Here is a 25,955-nt window from a genome sequence, read left to right as displayed (position 1 = left end):
GGGCCCCACATAGCAATTTGGCTGCCACAAAGCCGGTGTATCAATCATTACGTGCAGACAGCGTGGAGCTTGAGCTGGCAAACCCCACCAGCCCCTGGCATGCTCAGCCTGGGGCTAGCCCAGGTGGCCCCGGGGTGCAGCTAGCCACCGCACAAACAGCCCACATGTGGGTAAGCGCTTGACCTCAGTCTCTAAGGATGGCAGTGACTGCCAGAGGCATCCGCCTTTCCAGGTTGCTGGGCTGCCGCACCTCCGACACCATGGCACACACGGCCAGGCGGGCAGGAGGCTTTTGTTAGGCAAAGCAGTCTGTAACAACAGGATGCAGCTGCAATGGTGTTCTATGACAAGTGCCCAGTGAGCACCTGCGCGAATTCCTCTGCAGTTCTCGTTGCTCCCTTCTCGTACCAGATGTAACTTCCGTATGTAATTGGTGTGCAGCAGTGCTTTAGAAGGGCCTTCTAGTGCCCTTTCAGCCAGTCAGTGCCCTAGACCATAGAATGAGCAATTCCTTCTTTGCCACTCAAGCATGGTGTTTCACTGACGCTGCTGAATATGTCAAAACCCTCTAAGCAATCAGCTGAACACCCACAAAACCTGTGACTTGATGATATCATGCCTTTTCCTCCTTCAATCTACCTTTGCAATTGTTTCTTACAGAAACGTCTACATTTTTTTTAAAATCACTTAGCAATCTGGCAAGTACATACTCAGTTATTTTAAGCTTCTTTAAGGATAAACCATTATCTTTAGTCAGCCTAAGATTGGAGTCTGTGTATCACCTGGTCTGTTGTAATATAAGATGCTGAACACCCTTCTATCGTCATGAGTGAAATGTGCTTGGTACAATCTGCCTAGATACATAAAGGACCTCAGCCACTGTAGTACATGATTCATCACATCCAAGGAAAGTGGGATGGGATGTTCTTCCCACGATGCAGGTAGGAACAGCAGGAACTGAGACACAGACAAGTAAAGTGTCTCAGTCAGAATCACACAAAAAGGTTCTTAAAAAACTGAGGTTTACACACTGGTTTCTCAGATCTCAAGCAAATGCCCTGAACAGGGGAGACCTCACAGAATTGGACTCATGGTCTCATATTTCCTAAGACTTTCTTTATTCCATGCTGCTAAAGAAAATGATGGTTGGCACAAGGCTTCATAGTGTGTCTGTCCTTTCTCTGACACTCTGCAGTTTGCTAGACGTGATTTGCGTGTGGTTTACCCTAAGAAAAACCCTTGCTGGGAATATATGTTGATGTTGAGTAGTGGTATGTGGGACTGGAAAAAAACAGAATTCAGCCTCAGCCCTGAGTCTTGGGGACTTGAAATAGCTGGACCACAACTGCCATCATCTCACTGCCAGAAACAGAATGCCTTATGAGGAAATGAGAACTTGAACATGACTGCGAGTACCAAAACAACTCTGGGAGGTGCAGCAGTTGCTTGAAAGGGATGGTATGTAAAGGCTCTCTCATTTATAGAGGTGCTGTTTTCCTCAGAGGAGATGTAGTCTGATGGCCTCTGTCTCTCTGTGTTCTGGGCTGTCACTCTAGGGTGGCTGTTTTCTTCCTCTGTGGAGTGGGAGGTGATACAGGAGCAACTCTTCATCTTGAAAGCCCTTTGTAATTATTAATCTTTTTGAGGAAGGGATCAGCCTCTGGAAACAGGCAAGCATAAGATGAAACATGGCCATGCAACTAAATTGACAATGGCCACCCAGATCTGGGTGCAAAGTGAACGTCCATGCTGATACTTCAAATTCATAGACTGTCAGGAAAGGTTACTTCTCGAAGTATCAGCTGAGGAAAGGGCCCACAGTCATTCTGTTACAGGCATTTGGCTGCAGTGAGGCAGTAAATTCTGCTATGCTTTGCAGTCATATGTGCTGTCACGGCTTTCTTTATTCACGTGGTCAATAGAGACATGGGAGAAATTGTCAACAACTTTGGAGGCTTCTACAGAGAGCTCACCAGCGACAGGCAACTCTGCTGGGTAAGACACATGGGGAGTGCTGTTGTGAAAAGGATAGTAACAAACATACAAGTTGTGCATTTTCACAAAATATTTCCATTTTTATTCTTGGAAATTGGGAACATATCTGGTGCTAAGGCAAGCCAGTGTGAAAATAACCACTCAGAAAGTTCCGGCTGGGTATTTGATGCAAGTCGCACATTTCAGCATCTACTTCTTTTGTAATTTTTAACCTATATAGACTCTTCCTTTTTTCCAGTATCAGTGACTTTTCCCCTTGCTGTGTTATCAACAGTGCTGTCTTTTAATCTCTGGCGAACAAAATATCATTTAACTGAAACTGAGACATCGGCGAGTATCAAACCACTGTGGATGACACTGGTGGATGTACATTTGTTTGCTCAACAGATTGGACCAGAGAAGGGTGCTGTGCACTTGGCCATAGCTGCCATCCTGAATGCTCTGTGGGCCATGCGAGAGGAAAAGTTAATGCTCATGGGATCTCAGTATAAGAATGCTCATTGTTTCAGAGAGATTCCCTGCTCCTGGTTGCCCTCATTTGCACATCTGGTCTTGATTTTACAGTAATGTATACATATGTTTAGCCTTAAAATATCAAATAAAGTACAGGCATCGCCGAGTTCTTGGAGACTTTGCAGGATGGAAAATGGTAGCAACTGCACAGTGCTTACTCGTGGAATTGGTCAGAACATTTCAGAGTCATTTTGTTGGAGCTCTGGCATTTCTGAAAAAAAAAGATTTTTGCCTAGCCCTGCTTACTAGATGTTTCTCTGTATGCCCTTCACTTGATTTCATCTTTCTTACTTGGAGATTTTAATCTGAGATTTTAATCTTTTAGCGACTTCCCTACTGAATATACTGTTGATCTGGGAGCCAAATCTTGTATACTTAGCATGTTACTGGATATTAAAAATAACCTATTTAGGCAGTGATGTAAGCAGCCATAAAGGCAGCATGGTTAGAAGGGGAAATCTCTGAACAAAAGATATTGTCTGCTCCAAAATACTAACAGAGAAAGGGCTGCCAGCCTGGAACTGTGAGCCTGGGGACTAGCCCTATGAACCATAAAAAAACATCGTTGAAAAGTGCAGCTGGCCTCTTTGAGGTGCAGCTGGGGTACCTAGAAACCAGAGATATCCACAGATACCACCGATAAGCACAAAACAAGGGACCGTAATGACAATTTATCATCTGAGAAGGTCGAAAACGGTCTGAAAAAATAAAATGGCTTTGAAGGAACAGAAAACAGCATCATCTGTTGGCTGTTACAGGTGAAAAATAGAAATAAACAGCATCTGTTGGGTGCTCAATGTCCTACTCCCTTTTATGTCTCTGTGATATAAAAAGGACTTAATTTTTATCCAAAACGGAGCCTCTCTCTTTCTGAGAACTTCCCGGTTGAATCCCACATGAACTTTCTATGAGCTCTTGGGCTCTCCTCGGGGACGCCTGGCTGAAACCAGACTCTCTGACGTGGATCGTTTTGGAAGTGGGACGCTGCCTGTTGTCTTATTGGCTCGGTCTGTCCTCCCCTCTTTTGGAGATGGTTGGGTCCCTCTCTGGGATCGTTTTTTTCCCCCCTTTTGGGATGGTTTGGCTCCATCTGAAATCTAATTTGCTTCATAGCGATATTGTATATATTCATATGAGTAATCTATCATAAATATATCTGCTGTTACATTGTTGATAAGTTTGCTTCACTAATGATAACCTGTAGTAATCTCTAATAGTATATAGTAATCTAGTACTATAGTAATAATAGTATATATTGGTTATATATATATATACTCAGTTGGTGCTGTTATTGGTTGTACTACAATACTGATTGATGCTATTATTGATTGACACCATACCATTGATTGATACTGTATTATTGATTGCTGATAGTAATTTATAATAGCTTGATATATATTCATTCATATTTGCTTTATTAATCATAGGTATGTTTGCTAGTGGTGATTTTTCTGGTATTTGCGGTCATCTGTAATAAAATAGAGAAATTTAGAGGATAAAGCCTACGTGTCCTTGTGTATTACGGAATCCTACCAACCCACAGTCACAATCTCTACACACCTGTAGGCCAGGTAACCCTTTAGGTCATGACAGGCAGAAATTGGCCTTTGCTCTGTGAGCTTAAAACCCTTGGTATGGTGGAGTCCTAGTCCAGAACTAGCACTTCAGACCCCTGCAGGAGGACAAATAATACCTGGTACAATGTTGCTGTGGCCATATCATGACAGGCACAGTTGGACGTGCTCGCTGTTTGCAGGCATTCTGATTTAAGAGGGCAGAAAGAGGAAAAAGCTGTAGCTAGCACTGACTGGAGTCACTGCTGTGCACGCTCACGTAGCATGTGGTTCGGGACATGCCACCGCACTACCCTGACTGTACAGCTTGCAGGGGAGAGTTCACTTGAGTCCCACTGGCTCAGGTCTGCCAGCATCCACTCTTTTCTTCACTTCTGCTCTGTTGGATTGAGCCTTCATGTATCATTGCTTGCGAAAGCAATCAGCAACCTTCAGCTTGCCAAAGTCCAAGAGCATAATACAGCCCCAAAAAGAGGCTCATCAAAAAATTCACAAAGAGACATCTTATGTGTCAAAAGGGTAGTTTGTATGGTGATGATTTCCAGCAAGGGAGGGGGCCGGAGGGAAGGTTACCATGTCAGATAGCTGGTATGAGGCACTTTTTTTTTTTTTTTCCCTTTTTTAATAATCACCTCACCAATATTGCTTACATAATGAAACCAGGTTAAGAAGGATGCTCAATCCTTAATGATTTTCAGGGGAAAGTGTCAAATGTTCTTGCTTGCGGCTGAGAACCACATTGCTTCGGTGTCAGTAATTAATTTTGTGTGCCAAATGTAAACATGCTTGCACTTCATGACACATCCTCATAAAGAAAAAAGTATCTGCGTGTTATCTCTTTTATGGCACCCATGTGGTTCCAGTTATTTAATTTGTTTTGTTTTCTAGTTTTGGTGGAAGTTACTAGTGGACCTGGTAAGGAAATCTTGTTATATTTCCAGTCTAAAGGCAACTGGGCCCTATTGTTTTTAACTGCATTAGTTAAAAATACGTCTTTTAGTTGGTGTCCAAACTAAAATGGTCTTACAGCTCATTTCAGACAGAAGCTGTTTTCCTGGCGGTGGGTGTTACTTTCTGTTCAGAGATGTCCTTCCCTCCCACCATGCCCTCTTCATGTGTCTACCCTCATGCAGAGATGCAAACCAGACCCTCTTCTGGAGAAGCTGTACAGTTCGTCTCGTACGGCTCTAGTGTCATAGCTGGCAGTGGGAACTGATGCCTACTGCTAATAGGAAGCTGTGTACTTAAAGATTGTGCTTTAATCTGTAGGTCTTTGTTTATGATTTGGCCAAGGAGTTGCTTTTCTTTAAGTCTGGATAACTGGGGGTTTGTTTTAATCTTTTTTAATTGCTGGGAGCTTTTTCCCAAAAATAACTCCTTACTGAAAACTAAAAACTCAGTAATTGAACTGTATATGCTACCATTGTCTGCTAGCAAATGCTTGGGCCTGGTGTGTTGATCTGTTTGCTGAAGTAATCAGTCATTTGGGGGGGAATTCTGCTCAGTTTTAAGATCTAAAAGAGCCTGTTCTAAAAGAACCTGGGTTTTTTGACCTGAGAGTAAGAGATGTGACAACAGGGGTGCTTCTCTGAGTTAATTTGAGAGCTGGAAAGTGTGGCTTGGCTTTCCTGTTTAATTTTTCACTCCCACTTGGATAGAGTTTAAAAGGAAGCTGAAAAGGGTTTATTATCGACTACTCACAGCCATGAAGTTAAGCATACATACGTTTGACAGTGCAACACAGGCTGATGAGGTGGTTGGGGGGGAAGGTTTAGAATATCTGCTGTCTCAACTCCCTGCTTGCTTAAGAGACGTAGGGAAAAGATTGACAGCCATTCCTCAAGTGACTAGCATTACTTAATCTTTTTTTCATCATACTGTTTTATTATGCTATGCTTTTTATTTTATATGTCATCCTTGAATCAGGATGCCAAACAATTGCCATTCTACATGGATTTCAGGTATACTACTGATGTGCTAACAGATGAAGAAGCTTATGGTAAGTCACCTTTCCTTCAAAGCTGGAATTTGGTACACTCCCTCTTCCTAATCCTTGAGTTGCCTCACCAGTTTTGGTGGGAGTAGCTCAGGAGTACACCACCAGCCTGCGAGACTAAGACAGGTTGGAGGAACAACCATAATGATGAAATCTGGAGGGTGAGGAGAAGCTGTTCTTCAGTATAATTTTATATTTATGCTTGTTCCCCTCCAGAAATACTCCAAAATGGCCTGCTTGGGAAAAAGGAAAGGGGTGAGCTTAAAAAGATCTGTACCTGATGAAAACCATTACTCTGCATCTCTTAGAGAATGGTAGGGGACTGTGTGAGATGAAGCATGTTGTTTGCCAGCATCTTCTCATGTGTCCCAGGAGTTCAAATTCAGCCATTCGGTTTGTGCTACATTGGTGACTTTTTGACATATAAATCTCTGTGTTGGGTTAGCAAGGAGATTCTGCTGTTCTCTGCTTCTTCCGAGGATTTACCTGATTTGCAGTTCTCTTGCAAAGACATAGCTGGGAGCAGAGGGAAGGGCTTATTCAGCAAAATTGATCTATTTGATTAAAATTATGGGTTTCAAGGAAAAAAGAAGTCAAAACACCTCCACTCCTTCGGTTTCCTCAAAGGACAGTCTTTGAGGGACTATTTTACAAAATAATCCTCCGTTGACTAAAACACAGCCTGACTTGAAACCGTCCTCATTTGCTTCAGAAGACCAAATGTCGAAGCATGGGTATCTGGCTTATACAAGATCCTGTGCCTGGCTGGGCTACTCAGACAGCAGTTAAACCAGGTTTGAATGTTCAGTCTTATAATAGTAAGATTTTAAATGGTATGTGAAGTGGGGAAATGGTAAGAGATGGTGATCAATTCTCACTGTTTGCTTTTTATATTGGTATATGGTGTATAACAGCGAGTTTGCATGGGTGCAGCTGTGTTGGTTTAAGCAAGGAGCTTATGCACATAGGGATACTCAAGAGAGTGATATGAATTAACCAAAAGTGTGATCATTAAGAGTGTTAATGAAAACACATAAAATCTGTGCTGGGATAGCTATGTTCAGAAGCAGTGCCCTTAACCTGCAGTAACTTCATAGATGAGAAACGGGGATGTCTCCTTCACAGACGACATGAACCTCAAAAGTTTTGTAATTGCTGGTTTCTTCTAGAACTTCTGGTTGCCCTGGTTTTGAGGTATACTCTGAAACTGTCAGCAGCAGAGGGCCCTTAGCTTCCTTCTTAAAGCAGCAACCTTATTGCCAGCGAGAGTTGCATGTGCTTGGCTTTCTGTGAAATATTGTGAAAGCTTTGGACAATTTATTGGTGTCAGATTTAGTTAATACCGCTGCGATTTATCTTCTGGGAAATATATGCCTTGGTATATCTAGAAATAGTGTTGCCAAGTCATGGGATGTTCATACCTGGATTAGAAAAATTTATCATATGTTACAGTTAGCTGGGTTGGGGAGTTTGTTTCAGCTGGATGTTATTGATACATCTGATCTCATTTTCTGATGGCTTTCTGCTACCTCCTAGGAAGAAATAAAAAGCTTATTCTGAAAATGTGTAAATTAATATTATTCTAGATGCAGTGTGGTGGAGTTGTATAATTGATGTAACTTTGCTTGCAGTTATGCACATAGGCCTTGAGAGAAGGCTGGACAACGTAAACACTTGTACTGAGTGTTATTCTTCTGCATTTTATGGTTTGAACAGATGGACTAGACCTAGTCTAACTCTTCCAGGTCTATGATATGGGCAGTGATGGCTTTGCTTCTGTATCTCTCTCAGACACTTCCCCCTCTACTACTGCATAATGCTGCATTGCAGGAAAACAGTAATGGTATGGCAAAGCTGAGGGCTGATCACAAACGAAGATAAATGTGTTTCCATTGATTTATAACAAAACATTGCTGTTTTATTTTCAGAGTAGGATGAAGCTTACTCCCAAGGGAAAAGAAGTAATAAGAAAGTTCTTTCTGTAAGGCAGTGATGCTGAAATTGTAAATTCTAGTTTATGGATTCCAGTTTACTGCTACATTAATCATTCAGAAGTGATCTATATCTCGTTCCAAATATGCATCTAGGTTCAGAGTAAAGGTGGGTGCAGATCTGCAGGATAATATTTGCAGATGCAGATTGATATGAGAAATGATTGGCCTAGACAAAATAGTGGTGAATATCACTTTCTGCTACTATACTATGTTATTTTCTATTTAAAGCCATTAGATGAAATATCTGTTATTATATACATTTCTTGACAAATATTTTTTTCTTCCTTCTTCAAATCCTGAATAATGATGGCAACAAATGTTGATATATATCAACAAAGAGCAGTATTGGACATGACCAAAGTAGATATATTACTAAGAATTTTATCCTGTATTTCTGTGCCAGAACTTCCATTCAAGTCTGTGGGGGAACCCCACTTCTAGGATTGTCTTCTAGAAGATTTAAAGTGCCTTTTATACCCAGGGAGGCTTCCAGAGGAAAGCCTGTTAATATTTTTTCACCGAGGTTTGGCTAAAAATAAACTGGAAAAGAAGTTTTTCAAACTAAAATATTTGAATGAAAAGGAATACTTAGATGGAAGTCACACATCTCGCTTTGGAAATGTTACTCTGTTGACTGCTATGGGATGGATTCTTTGCCCCATGTGTTCCCAGCCACAGCTGCCGACCTGCTCTGGGTGCTGCAGTGCAGCACGGGGCTTTCATGGGATGCTATATCTCATGAAATGCCGAACGAGGAACTCTGTGAATACAGGATGGCAAAGACCTGAAGAGCCTGCAGAGGAACTGTGGTGTCATTTTCAGATGTTTCACTTACTGCAGGGTGAAAAATTCTCCCTTGTGTGGGAGGGAAGTGCTGCTTGAGAAACTCATCTTATTTAAACTACTGCATTTTTTTGTCAAGAAGCTTTTCTGCTGAAAATTTCAGGCAGCCATGTCCATGTTTTAGAACACTTTACTCAAGTATATGCTGCCAAGATATACTCATTCCCACAGAAGAGACTGCTCTACTTCCTACAGCTCCTGATCTGCTTGGTTCAAACCTAGTCTGGATATTGCTATAGTCATTGCAGCTCAGCGTAAGTGTGGCCAAAAGTACAATACGGACAGAATGGCAATTCCCGCTTTTCATTCCTTTCTATTTCCTGAAATTCTATCACTTCATATCAGTTTTGCAGCTCTTTTTATGAGAATTTGACAGAAAAAAAGTCAATAGAATCCTTCAGTGTATTTGATTCATATTTTCCTTATCCCCAGATGCTGGACGCAAACCAACAATGGGAAATAAAGAAAGCAATAGAGTGGGTCACTAACCAGCTGAGTTTAAACCCTCGTGGATTAAGGGGCCAACTTTTCCAGATGAGGATATGCATGTCCAGATGGGACATGCAACCGTTCCAAAGGTTGGAGAGTTAATTTTTTTATTTCAATAGTAATACAGTCACTCCAGTCAGTACTGTAGTCTAATGTTGAGACTGTTCCTTCACATATTCAGAGTTCAGGTTGAACTAGTTATTCAGAGTACCATTAAATGTATTTGCTACAGGATCTTGACACACATTCTGCACCTGTATTGCCTTAAGTTTAAAGAAATAGTTTGTTTCTAAAAAAAATACCTAGAAGGACTGTAATGCCTGCATGAGGAAGGCAGCCAACATTTAGTATGAAATGTGAACGGACTTTTTTTTAAAATGTGTGGTTTCCAGTGAAATAGGAATTTCGGTTCAGAATTTGTGCTCCCAACATGCTATACTTAGCAGCACTGTTAAAACCCCAGATGTATACTATGTGCATTTCTTTACTGCTCCGCACATCCTGCTATATAATCCTTTACATTGCCTGTGGAGCAGAGAAAGCAGAAAAAAATCAATAAAAAGTTTTATAACATGTGTTACATTCTCTATGAAATGAGTAGAAAACAGTATGCTGAATCAACTGTTATTCCATCCTTTATGCTACTGAGTAAGTCCATTAGAAATTAAAAACCAGAAGCAAGTCTTGAATGTTTGTTATTTGTTTGCAGGCCTTAGCACCACTAGGAATTGGTGTGGCAACCAGAAAACATGTAAGAATATGTATACGTGTTTTGGGCTTTTCCCTAATTACTACCTGTTTAATGCAACTATGGCATAACCTTTGGAGCTGGTGCCAAAACTCCTTTGCTTTTCTCACTAAAGTTAAATACTACTGCTGAAAATTACTTGGTTATCTATCTCAGCAATTCCCTACCAAGGTTGCCTCCCCTCACCTTATCTCCCTAGTTCATTCTTTCCACACACAATTTCTGTGAACAACCTAGAAATACCTGATTTTTTTATTATTATTATGAGACTAACTGCTAAAATTTCATATTCTCAGAGCAGTGAGAAATATGAAAGAATACTTCCGTGATCATTATTGCGCATATGAAAGGTAGAGAAGCAAGGCACAAAGAGTAAGTCCATGCTGCTCTGTAGAGCATGCTGTAGCTCTATGAGACAACTCGGATAACATCTGTGCAGAGCAATGTAGGCTGGACAATGCGATCTGCAGAGAGCTGCAGGGCTGCTGAAGCTGGTATTCCCTGTAGCCCAAGGATAATTATCACAGCTCCCATTTTGTTCTGTGGGTTTGGTGCTTAAGCAAGCGTTTTGCTCAGCATGGCAGCACATGTGTAGACATGACCTTGCTGTGGCTATATGGAGTGTTTTTTAGAGTGGAGAAGTTCCTGGCTCCTCTTCTTAATCAACTCTATTTGTGCCGCACTAACTCAACTGTAAAGATCAAAATCCCAGAAAATCATGCTGTTAGCAAGCTGTAGTTCATCCTCTCGGTGGCACCAGAGGCACTGTCGGGTGCAGGGAGGGCTGGGGAGCCAGGAGCTGACAGCATGGCTGGCAGGGCAGGTCTGGGGGCCGAGCCTAGGGTCAACTGAGAAGGTTGCCAGGCGAGGTCATGGTGAGGAGACAGCTCTGAGGGCAGGGACCAGGATCAGACACAGCCCAGTGACTGCCAGCCTGTCCACGGTGATGAAGTCGGACCCAGGTTGAGCTGGGCCGTCAGCCTGTGGTTCGGGTCCAGATCAGTGAAGTCCATGGCTTGGCACAGCTGCAATGCAATGGGAAATGGTCACACTTGAGGGTAGGTCAGGCAGGTATTGGTGGCCATGGCCTGAGCTGAGATGGGTCCCAAGGGCAGGCATGAGCAGGGGAGGCCTCCGGCGAGGCTGGACAGGGCCAGCAAGGCCACTCCTGTCCTCAGTGCCCTGAGAGCAGCTCCCCCAAGAGGGATTTGTCCTCCCACCCGACAGAGATCTGGGCTCAGATGGGACTTGCTGAAGAGTGCTTTAACTGCTGTGGGGTGTAGGGGGCATTTCAGGGGACAAAGAGCCAGGGCAGGGACAGGGAAATGGGAAAGGGGCATGGCAGCAGGGATTGGAGCCAGGTGGGGGGCTCAGGCAGACCCTGAGTAGCCCCAGAGGCTTGGCAGGCTTATGGGGGGACGCAAAGGGGGGATTCTCTGGTGGCCCCTGGAAAGCCCCAAAGCCCCCCTGTGAGGCGTTCATGCAGAAGCTTGTGTTTAGGCAGGGGCCGGTGCTGTGGGAGGGTCAGAGCCCAGAGACAGGCCAGGTTTGTAGGGCAAGGTCCTGAGCAGCCCTGCGGTGCTGGCTTAGGGCTTGAGACAGCCTGAGATAACTGGCAGGGTGCCACAGGGGCCAGCTGCTCCCAGGGGACCAGGGACCTGCAGGGGGTCCCCATGGGGGCAGCAGGGCAGAGGCCTCCCAGCCAGGCCCATCCCACCTCCAGCCAGGAGCAGGGGCAGTGGGGGCAGTGGGGTAGCTTGAGCCCCAAGCACTGGGCACCTCCCTGGGGACAAGGACGGGCTGAGGCCAGGCCAGGCCAGCAGTGTGTGCGTGGCGTTCAGGATCAGGCCTGGTGAGGGGAACCAAGGTCAGACACAGCCCAGGGCGTGTCCAGGCAGGGCCATGGCGGAGCGGGGCCATGGTCACAAGGCCAGGCCAGGGTGTCGGTCCGTGGCCAGACACGTCCACAGCTGTATCGCAGCTGGAAGCAGGTACACCTGCAGTGCAGCCCAGGCAGAAACTAAGGCCCATGGGCAGAGGGTGTGGGCCCCGGGTGAGACTGGTCAGGGTGAGGCCTGTCAGTGCACTCAGTGCCCTGTCTGGCCTTAGGAGGAATTTGGCCAGTATACATGCAGCTATTTTGTAAGGTTGAAACCTTTCCTTTCCCCCAAGGAAACTCATTGCTAGCGTTAGTAGTAAGTCACTGCCATCAGCTATATTTAAATACTTTTCACATGAAATATTTTTAATGAATCCAAAGACCAGAACTAATTCCCGGATATATCATAAATAGTGAGGTGTCAATAGACAGGCTGGTACCTTTTAGAATACCAGTCTCCAGCCTAAAGGAAATTGTTTTTTATTGCACCTATGTTTTTGCCAAGGCTTGACACCAAATCTACAGAGCCAAACAATGTGAATTAACAAATTCTCGGTTCTCTGCAGCAACTGGAGACAACAGTGACTGCATTAGCATAGTTTCTCTGCTGCCAGTTTCTCATGCCAAGCCCTGCTATCAACATATTTCATTGTGGTTCTCGCTTTCAGCTGTTGTCTACCGGTAGATAGGACACTTAATTTGGGGAGGAGGGTGTTTTATAATGAACATATATTAGGATGGGTTTGAATTACACATTAGTATAGCCTTGCTTTACAAAGTAGATGTCAGTCCTGAATACTGGCTTGACTTGATGGTTTGTATAACCTTTTTCTTTTTTTCACCATAACATCTGAGAACCATATAAGCATTTAATGTATTTATCCACAGAATTCCCCTGTGAATAAGAGGAGTACTGTTACCCATATTACAAACATGGGAAATTAATGGCCTGATCTAACTGAACAACTTAGCTAAGCTCCAGACAGGAAATCTGTAGCACAGCTAGAAATTGAATCCTGACTTATCCAAGCATATTTTGTCTACAAGGCCATCTCTCATCTGGCTGGACTGGTCTCCAGAAGAAGGAATGATTTCCTACAGCAGAATCACTGCTACATTCACTTTAGCTGTCTCAAAATGGGAATAGCTGCTCATTCACATAGGCAAGCACATCCCAAAGCTGTGCAGTCCTGAGCGTGCTGAAGTGGGGCTAAGACAGCCCAGTCCCCAGTGTACCTCAAGTCCCTGCCTGGGGACGCGGTTGGGTGACCAGAGGGGGGTGAGATGGCTCCTAAAGGAGCCTAAATCCTAAAAAGATTTTGAGGCAGTCTGTGAGGCAATTATCTGGCAGAGCTGCACAATCAGTTCGTGTGAGCATTACATAATGATTTCACTACAAACTCAGCTGCCTTTGCATAGGTTAAGCCCCTGTCCTTGTCCTGGAATGGAAGAGCCATTTTCACTTGGCATTTCTGCTTCACTTTCACTTATGCGGTTCAACATCCAGTTAGGGGGCAGTAATTTCCAACCTTCCAGTACAACGATGCCTTTTGGCACACAGTGATTTTTTTTCAGTATACCTCAATTCGTTGTGTCAGGTGTAGTGCTCTTAACATTACAAGTATAAGCTGATTATTTTTAATATTGGCAACATCCTTGAACTTCACTTCATCCAAATTCTCATGTGATCTCTCATTTAAATGGAGTAATTAAAATAATTCAGATTTATTGAGACACACAGGATGGACACTATACAAATGTTTTATATGAGTTGCCAGCAGCTCTTGTAATATGTTAATCTGGAAGACTTCAGGTCTTAACTTTTTAGTTTTTCCCTTACACTGCCACAACAGAGTGATATCTAAACAGCTTCTACAAGCTAAGGCCTTGAGTTATCTCAAAATTGACAGCTGCAGGCTGGGAAGTGTGAATGAAAACTTCTCTGTGCTGCTGATGGCCAAAAATTCCAGAGTAAGGCTCTGCAAAATGCAGCAGCAATGAGAAAATCTTTCTCTCCCCAGCCTCCAGGCTAGTCTGATTAGTTTCTTCAGCTGTCATACTCGTGATTTCTGAGTGTAAGCTTGCATGCACTGCTGTAATTTTCGTTGTTTCACATCATGCTGTAGGGCTGCACCAAAGGGCTTTTGATACCTTGGTATTGGGCACTGTCTTTCTCTAGCATGGACTTGGGGGTCTCTGTGAATTAGTTCAGCACTTGATAATATTTGATTATATTCCAGTATCTGAAAGCCTTGAAAGCAGGTTAGTTATACAAAATACTCCAGCAGCAATTGACTATGGTGCTCGTTCTTTTTTTTTTTTTTCTTAAAAAAGATGTTGCTACATGGTGGTCACAGCATGCATTTGTCTTGTTACCCTACAAGGCCACCTGCCTGTGGGCTACAAAGGGAAGTTAGAAGTGTGGATTAAACTTCAAGCAGGTGAAAGTGAACCGTTTGTGGTTTTGATAAAGGTACTCGAAACCTGGGCTGTACTCCATATTCAGACACTTCACAGATGCCAGTCACTATGGTAGCAAACTCACCAAGTCAGACTAATTAACAGACTATTGATTTTGATGGCTGATCAGGTAGGTGTTTGTCTCAAAATTCAGAAACAGTTCCTTCTTTTCTGACCCCTCATCTATCATGACCAGATAACTAATATTTTTTCTGGTATTGCAGTAGGGCCAATTTTGCAACGTATTGTAATACGTCAGAAATAATGTGGGTTACAAAAGCTTGTCTAAGAAGGTAGAACATAGAGGGAGTTGGTATTTGAGCAAAGTGGTAAGAAATTTCCTTGCTATCTCCAAGTTGATTAAATTCCCCTTGGAAAGTGGGGAAAAGGATGCATTCAGAGAAGGAATGACAGAAGAGAGGAAACTTTTCAGGGCCAAATTGTGAGGCAGAATGAGTGTAGCAGTCAGCAGGGCAAATGGCAAGGACTCAGAAATCCTATGGATACGCAGAGCTGGTAAGGAACTGACTTCTAATGCCACCTGTACAGCTCTTAAGTCATCAGCTGGGGAGTGCAAGAGACAGGGATCTGCTGGGACAGCTTATTGATCAGGAAGTAAGTCCAAGAACGCCCCCTTCTCTCAGTAGGCCTATGGGTTCCTTTCATAGCTTCCCAAAAGGATCTAACAATGTCCCGTGTTTGTCTAAAATACTGCTCTGAATATAGCCTGCAGTCATACTAGTCATCTTTGCAGCAGTGAACAGTCTTCATATTCTGCAAATCAAAATTCCTTGAGTACCTCCTGTTTAACTCTATGGAGTCCAATTCTTTGAATATTCGTATTTTTTGCTTGAAATCATAGAAGTCTCATACCTATTAATTTAAAATATATGTATTTTCACTTTTATTCACATTAAAGTCTTCTGTGTAAAGCCTGCTTTTTACATCTTTCTCATCTTTTGAGCAGCATAAGCATCCTTGGACTTCGAGGTACAAGCTTTAGTTCAACGACGGCTATTGGTAGTAAATTGTGCTGATAAAGGGGACAGTGAAGTTGTAGTTAATTCCTATACTGAAAAGCAGTAGCTCTTCCAGAGCTATATATATTGGTCTGTTTAAGCATGCTATGTATGTCCATACAGCTCTGTAAGAATAGACCATTTGTCATGTTTCATAAAGGTAATACTTAAAAAGTTTTTTTTAAATTTTCCTTCCAATTGGACTAACTCCTCTTTAATTTATGAAAGGAAGTAAATGATTCCCATTCTAAATTCTTCTCTTGGCTGGGTATTCCTGCCCCGGTTAACTTCTACGGAGATTGCTAATTCCCACTAGTTAAGCCCTGAGGCCAACATTTCATTTCACATCCTCTCTGGCTACGCTTGCTAAAATGCCCTGCAGATTCCACCTTATCCGACGTGTTACATAAAGTGGTTTCCAGCAAAAGGAACTTAACTTGCTAAGTGTAGGCAGAAATGTTAAGTGAATTTGCAACCTAACCTGTTTTCTTGTACTTTAGAGGACTGTAAATACACTCAAGAACCTTTAACTTATAAAAGTATGCACATGCTAAGAAGTTGCTGACAAGCTACAGCTGGGAGGTATCATTAATGCAGATGACACCTGGAATATCCAAACTAGGCGACTTTAAAATACAAGACTAGTAGAGCCGAGATGAAATTTATTAGAAGGAGAATGTGATATGGCTTTCAGCTCTAGTAACAAGAATACTGCTACTATCCATGAGTTCGGTAATTTGAAAGAAGGTAAGACTCAAGTATGTTTAACTACAGGTTGGCTACAGAATGTCCACTTAATGCAGCCTCAGAAAAAGACAGGTTTGATCCTTCCATGTATAAGGTTTCTCATATGATCTCAGCTGAAATAGCACATAGTCTAATCATCTCTGTTCAAGAAAGATGGACTACAGTAGATACTGAGGAGAACATTTCTAATAAGCAGTGACCTATTTACATTTGATGTACTGACAAAAGGTAATGACATCCTTTTTCTGCAATTTTTTTGTGTTGGGCTAAATGTCGGGAAAAGAGAACAACTTATTTTTTGAGCATGACCTGGCACTACAAAAAATTTAGTCTGAAGATCAGTGATCAGTATAATGAAGATCAGTATAATGAGATTTGCAAATAATTTTGATGCAAAATATGCTTTTGAAAGTTATGATCAGTTCGTTTTAAGAAAGATGCAATGGTCCCCTTATGCAGGCCCCTGAATGAATGGAATCAAAGCACACTGTTTATTAAATTCTTACAATTATCTCAAATTGTACAATTTTACAATGATATTTACCAGTTTACTGGCTTTAAAAATTAATCAGAAAATTACTACGCATTTCTCTATGTGTTCAAACATGTATTGAATATGCTATGTCTGAATATTAACCATAGATCTATTCACAATTGAATTCCTGAAGAGGAATTTTGTAAGGACTGAAGTTACTGCAGAAGTTGCAAGGATAAGGAGAGATGAAAGCTGAATTCTGCTAAGATTTAATTAATAAGCTCCAATCCTACAAATACTACTGTCTCTAACTTTTACTGCTCCAGGCTGCAAAATCAGTCCATATGTTTGCGGGATCTGGTTTTAAATGACAGACAGATTATTACTAATACTACCTGGTAACCTGTGTTTAACTACAGCTCTGTTTGATTTATATCAAATTCATCATTCTTGTAGGGTTGGGGAATAAAAAAAATGCTGATACAGAGATCTTATACAGAGATTGCATTTCAGACAAGGCTTGATTAAGATCTTTTGTCTTCCTGCTGGTTCATCTATGAAGACCATGGGAAGTTTGAGTTTGTTTTTCCTTGCTAGATCTCACCCTCCAAGATGCTAAAGTAAAACAGAATTTACCTTTGCTTTCCCACTCTTATTTACTACTAAATATAAACAAACATACAAAATTAAATACACATCATCCCTTCCAGAAGATTTTTTTAAAAAGCTTTATTAAACATACACTTTTCAGAACATACTGAAAGGCTTCTACAACCTTGAAGGCATCCTCTATCATACATAAAAGTTCTTATTTTCAGTACTAAATAAAGCATGTAAGCAAGTGCTACTCACACATAGCAACTGAATGGTAGCAGAAGTGGCCACTGGTAACTGAAACAACCTGTAGGAAACTCTCTCACTAACAACTTAAGGAGTTAGCACCTGCATAGTACAGCAGAAATAAATAATGACCTGTTCTGTACAACTGCAGTTTAGTACTGAAGGCAGTACTGGTCTACTAGTACCTGTTTCTTTTTCAGTAAGAAAGTATTTATCTTTTAAGTCTATAAAAAAACCCGTAACTTTAAGTACAGAGAAGGCTAAGTAGCTTAGGTACGTTTCCACATTAACAGAAGCTGGTTTATAGCATTAAACAGCCATCTCCATTTTAATAGGTGGATGAGGATTATAATCCTCAATCTGAAAGTCTTCTGCCTTAAAGTCACTGATGTCTTCAACTTTACGAAGAATTCTGAGTTTAGGGAAAGGTCTCGGCTCCCTCTGAAGCTGAAATAAAAGCAAGTTTATTGCATAAAGCTGATACTTGAAGGCAGAGATTTTGCGTTATAAATTAGATCTCATTAACATCAATTCAGATTACACTATGTGTAGGATTTTCCCTCCTCCCCAAGAAGACTTATAGTCAAAAAAAGAAAAGAAAATTGTAATACAGTTAGGTGGAATCTACTTTAGTATTAGGGATTTAGGGAGCAGTAGCATAATTTTGAAGTGGATTCCCTGATCATCCAAATGCTCTGCAAGCATTTTCAGTTTGCAGAGCAATTCCGGTGGTTACAGATTAGATTCCTTCCAGAGGAAACTAAATTGGAAATTCTGGCCCAGATGTGCATCAAATGCGCTGCAGTTTCTCACAGGAACATTCGGGTCTGAACCAATAACTAGTTCTCTGGATGGTTTTGAACCATATGAAAGGTGAGGACATTCAGTCTGAGCTAAGTCTAATCAAATAAAATTCTGATTTGTTCCTACTGCAACAAATTACTTCCTGAAGAAAATATAGCCTTATTCAGCCAAATAGTAATACTGATTAACTCTGTGAATTGGTAAGTTATCCTTTTCTGATATACTACAAAGACATTTTATTTTGTGTTTATCTGTATTAGGCGGAATGGTTTTCTAAGGTTTTGGAATGATGAAGTCAAAAGTAGGGGTACAGATTCTGGATCTCTAACTTGGTTCTAGAATCAGTACACTGATGTACGTTTCAATCATGTTTGTATTGTATTTCTGCTTGCGACCTGAGTTGAACAGGGGTTAAGGTACTACAATTATTAGGGTAGAAATGAGAAGAAAAGCCACGCAAATTAATATTTGCAAAAGGATATTTATAATACCAAGATAACGTTGTATTGCATAAGCATTGTGGAAGATAAAAGGATACAAGAATAGAGAATAAGTACGTACTTGAACTTTTAGGGGTTCCACATGATTCAGATATATGTGAGCATCTCCTAATGTGTGTATGAACTCTCCAGGCTGAAGAGAAAGGAGAATACATGTGGTTTTCAAATAGTCAGGTTTTAAGAAAGCAAAACATTACAATGCTTACAGTATTGATTCTTAGCATCTTACATCTAGTGTGGAATTGCAGCTTCTGTACTGGATTGGATTATCAAGACATCCTTGCAAGCTTTGAAGGACACTATCTTCCCAGACTAATGCATAATTAATGAAAAATATAATGAAATTTCCACCAGCTTACCAAAAAATTTATCTTTGAAATCCTGCTAGGATAATCGCTTCAGTAAATGAATGGAGCGCTACTGATCTGCTCACCAAGATGGAAACAGAATGGGCAGTGACATCCGGCTTTCCACTCCACTTCCAATACGTAGGACTTACCAAAGCTGGTTTCACACTAGTTGCCTCAGCCACTACTAAACAATGTCATTTGTGGCAGTGGAGGTGTCAGTCACAGGCTAAACCCCAAAGCACTTACCAAGCATCCAGATGGGTCGTGCAAGCTTGCAAGTTCTGTGACTTAGCAGCACCTGAGCAATCTAATTTAACTTGGGTAAGTTTTATCAGCTATTTTACTGGCCTCTGAACAATGTAGATCAGCCCTTGGATATATTACGCTAAAAACCACCAAAGCTGTGAGAGGAAGTGGCTGAGCAGCAACAGCTGCTTTATGGACATAATGTTAAACTTCACTTTTTCTAATACCTTGGCCTAATTCTTAAGTATGTCTGCAATTGCTGTGAAGTCTGATTCTTCCTTACTTCCCTATTTTAAGTTCCCCTTCATGGTGCTGGTAGCAGGGGGATCAGGCCCAAACAGCCTTGCTAGTATAATTTTTCACATGCTCTGAAGAAAAGGGGGTTTCACTTGTACAAGATTGTGGTGTATTTAAATTACTCTGCCAAATTACAAAATACAGCTCTGGAGTCAAGGCAGTAGCTATCTGAGCACATACTACCACTCTACATAATCATCTACAGTAAGAAATGAAAAAAATACCCAGCTGAAATTATAGCTGGAAGTTAAGTGGGCAGAATATCCAGATTGGAACCTTGGCAGCAACTGCTGAGCTACCGTTCGCTTCCAATAAAAAACACAGGCTACAAAATTTAAACACTTGTATGTTATTATCCCATAAGGACAAGTGCTCAGTTCAGATTTCTAAGAAGTAGACTAGCGGAACAGGGCAGTTTTGACATGTTCATTTAAAAAGACCTGGAGTATCTTGTGTCTGTTTGACATGAATTTAAGAATTCTTACGTTGCTGATCCTAACTGCCCACAGAGACCAGAGACAATTCACATGAAATTCATGGGGCCCTTTCTTACACATATTTCAGCAAGATTTTGAACAGTATGTTCATTCCAGTTTTTCTTGGACATGACATGAAGAGTCTTATCTTTTAGTCTCTCACTTCTCAGACAAGATTAAGTAAAATGATTAAATAGCCTACCTTTAGCCCTGTGACATGGGCAATCATGTATGTGAGCAGTGAATAGCTGGCAATATTGAAAGGCACTCCTAGTCCCATATCTCCAGACCTCTGATAGAGTTGGCAAGACAGTTCACCATTTAGAACATAGAACTGGCAAAGGGCATGGCATGGAGGCAAAGCCATCAGAGAAATATCTAGGAATTGCAGTACAGGAAGGAGGGGGGGGAAAAAAATCATAACAGCATTAGTGTGTTATAAATGTAGAAGATGCAAAACCTGAACAAGCATTTAATGAGATACAGTCAAGAGCAAATATCCAACTGCACTATCATTCTGTTGCTTTTTCTCTTGTTTAAAAGCACCTGCTGCCTAAGCAATTAAGTCTGGGTCATGACAAGCTGTCTCCTGGGCTGTATGACCAGAAAAGTCATAAACAGGTATTCCACAGAACAGATTTACGCCATAATGCTGCACAACAGTTTAGTTTTACTCACCTCAGTGAGACAGTTGATTTCCCTAAAGGAAGACAATAAGAGTAAAATTAAGCATGTACCCTATGCAACTTCCAACTGCTTCATCTTACTCTCTTCCCATTGCAACATGCCTTTACTGCTGCTTGAGATACAAAAGTAATGATCAATAAAAAAATAGTAATCAGAAAACAAAAGATCTTTTGAGTGTTTATCTACACTTAAAAGTGCAGATAGTGCAATTACAGCTTGGCAGGGAAAACTTTAACCAAGTATCTCCTGATATCTGAGAATGTTTAACCTTAAAAATAACAGCAACAGCATGTGGCATCCCCTTTCAGAGACACGAGTGGAAAATGCTGGGTGATTTTTTTTTTTTTTTTTTTTTTTTTTTGTGCACAGATCTACTGCTGCTGAAGTGAAACATTCTCTGGCACTAGCTCTTATTTAGAAGTAGCCCTACGGACTGAATGGATATCTAGACAACCTATGTTCAAGGAGATGATTACAACACAAATAGTAATTTTGTTCTCTATTTTTAAGGTTTTTAAGTTTACAATTTATTATATGGCTAAAAAACAGACACACTGCTTTGGTATACTCTTTTTTGGTTTTGTGTTTTTAACCTTTTTAAAATAAGAATTGCTGTCTTTGAACAGAGAGTCTGTGTCAAAGACACTGGTAGCCAGGTATATCCCTCACTTTAACCTGGAGAGAAAAACTTTGAAGTAATGGTTCAAAATTTTTGAGGTCTGAACATGAGAATTAAGTAGAAAGAGAACCAAGCTTATAACCCCTGGCCATTTTGACTGCATTCCTGGTAGTTTTATGAAGAATAAGCAAGGACACCAAATGGAACTGACTGTTGACACAGGATGAGAACATAGTTTAGCATACAGCAAGATAATGTGCAGCTGCATTTAAAGTCTGCTGTTCAATACCTTTGGGATTCCAAGCACACATAATGATTCTTCTGTCATCTGGATTGGTTTTGATCGTTTCAATCACTTTTTGCAACTGATCAACTCCTTGGTTGGAGTAATCTGAAGAAAGATACCAAGTAAGATCCAAGCCAGACAGATCAAGTAATGGTATTTTTTTAAAGCCCAGCCCACATCCCACTGAAAAGTGATACCCAAATGACATCCTCTGAAGATTTTATTGTAACTTTGAAAGTGATTAAATTTATAAGTTGGCACCCTCCAAATGTTGGCTATTCTTGGTCTTCCTTAAGGTGCTCTAAGGCTTGTGAAATTTTCATGATGGTATTTTCGTATGTCCTCCCATCTCTTTTGTGTGCTTTGAGTACCTTTAGCAACCACTGAAATAGGACCATTCCTGTTTAGAACACTTTATTCCAAGCTCAACAACTAGACATTTTTTAAGACCAAAGAAGAAGCCTGCATAAACACTACATCCCAGGAAACAAAAGTTGCAATACAAAAAAAATCAGCTGGACAAAGCATGTTACTTTATCATTCACAATGACTTGTTACCTAAATAGGACAAAAGCTGTACTGGAATGGGCAAGATATTACCACCTAGTCATTCATGGTATGTAAACTAATTTGCTCATTGCATTTCTGGATTAAGATGCCTTTCTAGATGTTAAACTCTCATGCTACAGTGCTCCTTCCTAAAAAAAAAAAAAAAATTGTGCTCAGACCAGTAACATGGGGTGCCGGCATTCTTTGCATGGTCAAAAGGAGAAAGTTTTTGACAGATGAATAAATGTATCCAGCTAGCACTCACAAGGTCATGTATGAAAACTAAATTTTCATAGCATTTAGTGCCAGAAGGCAATTTTAATAATGTATAGCACAGGATACTACATTTCACCCAATGACGCTCGCAGGTTGATTTTTAGGCTTAATACCAGTTATATAAGAAATTCACTGGAATTAACTGAACATTAAAATGGATTCCAGAATAAAAGAGTCATTAGTTGTTACTCATTGTTCTGACTCATGCCAGTGAATCAGCATGGCTAGTAACTTAATTTTTTCTAATAACAACTCTTATTGCAAAGCAACACCAAATTGTGGTTACAGGGAGACCCAAGCTGGCAAACAAGGTAGTAATATATCATTAGCATCTCAGGGAATTCTTCTGCCAGCAATACTGTGCCAGGAGTCTTTTCAAATGGTTATATTAGTTCCTGAAGCTAATTACCTATCCATTAGTAATGCATTTTAAGGAAATCTATTAGTAATGAAACCTATGGGAATTTATCTTGTTCATTTTTTCCAAGCTATGTTATGCCTCAGATCTTTTAAGTTCAGGAATGCTGAAACATTTTAGCAAGTTTTTAGACGTGTCAGTTCACAATTTGCATCATTTGTGTTAGCATAAAACTGTATTCTGCCAGCGGTCAACATGCCAATACTAAGTCTAATAACTGTAACTAATGTGAACTTTGAGACTGTATTGACAAAAAAACGAAAGGAAAAAAAATGTAATTAACCATGTTGTTACTCTGAGTTAAAAATCACACCGACCAGATAGGGACAATCCTTTACGACTCTTTTTTTTAATGGCAGTCCTCTGAACGTTTTGTACATCCTCTCCTTCAGTGACTTGGAAAAGAGCCATCAAGACACTTCAGAGTAAGTTTAATCAACCAGTTCCACTGGAAAGAATACCAACAGGTACTGCATCACATCATAACTTGTTACAGCTATTCTGTCCACAGCATCCTCAGCTACGGATACATCCTACTTTGTTCCAGATGCAGAATGGAAAAATCTTTCTCTTCCACAGTCTCCCACGAATGTAGTGCACTAACATCAGTTCTTGTCAGGCACAACTGTGTATCATGGAAATCAGGACCCTGCACTGGTATTCTGGAAGTGAAGTGTCATAGTCATTTCACTAAGCAATCAAGATTGTATTTGTATGTGATTACCTGCATGCATATCTTTGTATTCTGCTCCAAAGTGCCTCCACTGGAAACCATAAACTGGGCCCAAATCCCCCTCCTCTCTGGTGCTGAAACCCTGCTTATCCAGGAAGTCACGTGATCCATTAGCATCCCAAATCTTCACACCCTTTGCAGAGAGCTCTTTGGCATTTGTAGAACCCTACAAAACACAGACAGTAAGAAGTCTGCATCCTAATCCCAACACAGAGGACATGATTTGAAACAGCTGTATTTAGCTGTTTCAGTATTTAGCTGTTCTGTATTTAGCTAGACTTTGCTAGTCTACAGTATTTCTCCACTTATAAAGGATGAACAGTCTGATTAATGTACTGGATGATATTCTTGCACATGGACAGAATAAAATTTATGAGCAACATACTAGGATGAAGTTTGAAGTGCCATGCTGCTGTTATTTAACTCAGGATTCTTCTAACCTTGTGAATGCACAAACAGTACAGTCTCAAGGTCAACTGTGGTATATCATTTCATATGCACATTTGCAGAGAACAAGATTTTACTTTACAGACAGATAAAAGTAGACAAACAAAAAATTTACAGCGTAGGCATTGTCTTTGCCGAGACACCTACAATGAGCTTAAGGTCTTAAAAACTCTTTTGTTAAAATGGCAAAAAACACAAATATGACAAAATGACCCAGAGAAATCTCACTGAGTTCTGCAACATGTCCAAATCAGCACACTCAAAAATCCAGCATAGAAAGTGTTCTGTTTTGGGGAATGTCTAGTCTTTCATATTTGAAAAAAGATACTTTAAAAAAATGAAGTGTATTTGAGTCCTGCTATTTAGCAAATCATTAGGCAGACTTTCCCATACCTGCACAATGTCACAACATATAAAGGAACACTTGCATCATAACGTATTATCCACAGCTGAATTTTAATACCCTAACTACAGCTATTAGCTTTATTAGATCTCAGGTTTTTGCTACTAAGAAGCCTAGTGTTTACATCAGTCTTACTTCACCTGTGGTTCCGCACTGCTTGTTTCTGTTCAAGTCAATAAAAGCTATCTCAATATTAAAAAGCAGATCATCAAATTGCCCACAATCTACTTCATATTATTATTTTTTATTCAAACACTAATAAAAGAGACTGTACTAGGCTTTGTAACTGTGGGGCAGTTATATCAAATCGTCAAAAGCCCTCACTATTTCAGACTATTTTCCTTAGAAAGAAACAGAAGAACTCTTCTGATTGGTAACAATGCAACAGTCTCCACTAAAATGCACAGAATGTCTTGAAGATAATGAACTTCGCGTGTAGTCAAAATATTTGGTGGTTGCACTTCTTCTGTTCTGTCGTACGAACAGAAGCATCTGCAGTTACCCCAAATTCCTTAATCCATTCCACACTAGTTCATTCTGTTGATACCACTCTCAGGCACACCACCCAGAGACATCCAAATACCGAACCTTGATGAACCACAGCAGCTCCTCCAGCACTCCTTTCCAGAATACCCTCTTTGTTGTTAGCAGGGGAAACTGATCTGAAAAAGAGTTTCAGAGTGTCAGAGGTGACCAGCGATTTGTCGGAGTGACCCGACCTAGGTTCTTCTCCACATAGCGGGTAATGCCACCATCTGACATTCACAGGTTTGGATATGAAGTAGTAAGTTGGTAAAGGATGTGCAATTCTCATATTCAGATCAAGGAAGACAAGAACCTGACTTTTGTTTTCCTGGACAGAGGGGGAAGATGAATTTGGGGACTTTGACCAACCCTCTGTGGGCACTTTGACCAACTCTGCCGTGAGGACGCCGAGGTGCAATGTATGGATGTATGTGTAGGCATTTGCAATGGAAAGTGGAGGCTTAAGATAAAATTCTTGGCAAATCTATTTCACAAACCATCCTTCCTACCATGCTTGAATGGTGGAAGGACCACGACAGGCTATCTCAAGATCTTACCCGTTTTTTCACCAGGTGACAGCTATGGGGCCGGGACAGACCTGGGGAGAGGAGGGGTCCGAGCTGCCGCAGGCTGGCGGGCAGGGAGAGGGCGAAGGGGCTGACGGCGCAGACCTAAACGCCTCCACAGGCCCCTGCAGCGGGTCCGAGCCCCGGCCCTCAGGGGGGGGAGGCCTCGCTCTCAGCAGGCGGGAGCCGGACAGCGCCGGG

The 25,955-nt window shown here is 41.2% G+C and overlaps 2 protein-coding genes across 2 annotated transcripts; one reads left to right on the top strand and one right to left on the bottom strand.

The window, feature by feature from the left end:
- The first annotated feature begins 1,711 nt into the window (after positions 1–1,711).
- On the top strand, positions 1,712–14,589 carry ENOSF1 (enolase superfamily member 1). Its single transcript, XM_009334193.1, is given in 15 exon segments — positions 1,712–1,736; positions 1,880–1,995; positions 2,383–2,544; positions 6,009–6,081; positions 6,295–6,333; positions 6,791–6,859; positions 7,047–7,060; positions 7,710–7,744; positions 8,166–8,253; positions 9,348–9,402; positions 9,405–9,493; positions 10,114–10,153; positions 13,872–14,015; positions 14,209–14,293; positions 14,505–14,589. Coding segments are annotated over 15 exon segments (1,119 nt in total).
- A 3,116-nt stretch (positions 14,590–17,705) lies between these two features.
- Positions 17,706–25,425, bottom strand: TYMS (thymidylate synthetase). The gene is made up of 7 exons (XM_009334192.1): positions 25,383–25,425; positions 25,252–25,325; positions 23,805–23,979; positions 21,841–21,942; positions 20,448–20,623; positions 18,938–19,009; positions 17,706–18,019 (listed from the first exon to the last, which is right to left on the bottom strand). The coding sequence occupies exons 1-7, from the start codon at positions 25,423–25,425 to the stop codon at positions 17,882–17,884; spliced, it is 780 nt and encodes a 259-aa protein (XP_009332467.1). The 3' UTR covers positions 17,706–17,881.
- Between the last annotated feature and the right edge of the window lie 530 nt (positions 25,426–25,955).

The sequence above is a fragment of the Pygoscelis adeliae genome, unplaced genomic scaffold, assembly GCF_000699105.1.
Source record: "Pygoscelis adeliae isolate BGI_AS28 unplaced genomic scaffold, ASM69910v1 Scaffold391, whole genome shotgun sequence".
Taxonomy (NCBI): domain Eukaryota; kingdom Metazoa; phylum Chordata; class Aves; order Sphenisciformes; family Spheniscidae; genus Pygoscelis; species Pygoscelis adeliae.
The sequence above is the reverse complement of the archived record's forward strand: the minus strand, read 5'-3'. Positions and strand labels throughout refer to the sequence as shown.

Excerpts from the sequence above, each read along its gene's own strand:
- TYMS (XM_009334192.1), bottom strand. The coding sequence starts at position 25,425 with ATGTCAGATGGTGGCATTACCCGCTATGTGGAGAAGAACCTAG. Across the intron at positions 20,624-21,840 it reads GTGTGCTTGGAATCCCAAAG|ATATTTCTCTGATGGCTTTG; the intron begins GTATTGAACAGC and ends TGCAATTCCTAG. Across the intron at positions 18,020-18,937 it reads TGGAACCCCTAAAAGTTCAA|CTTCAGAGGGAGCCGAGACC; the intron begins GTACGTACTTAT and ends CTTTTATTTCAG.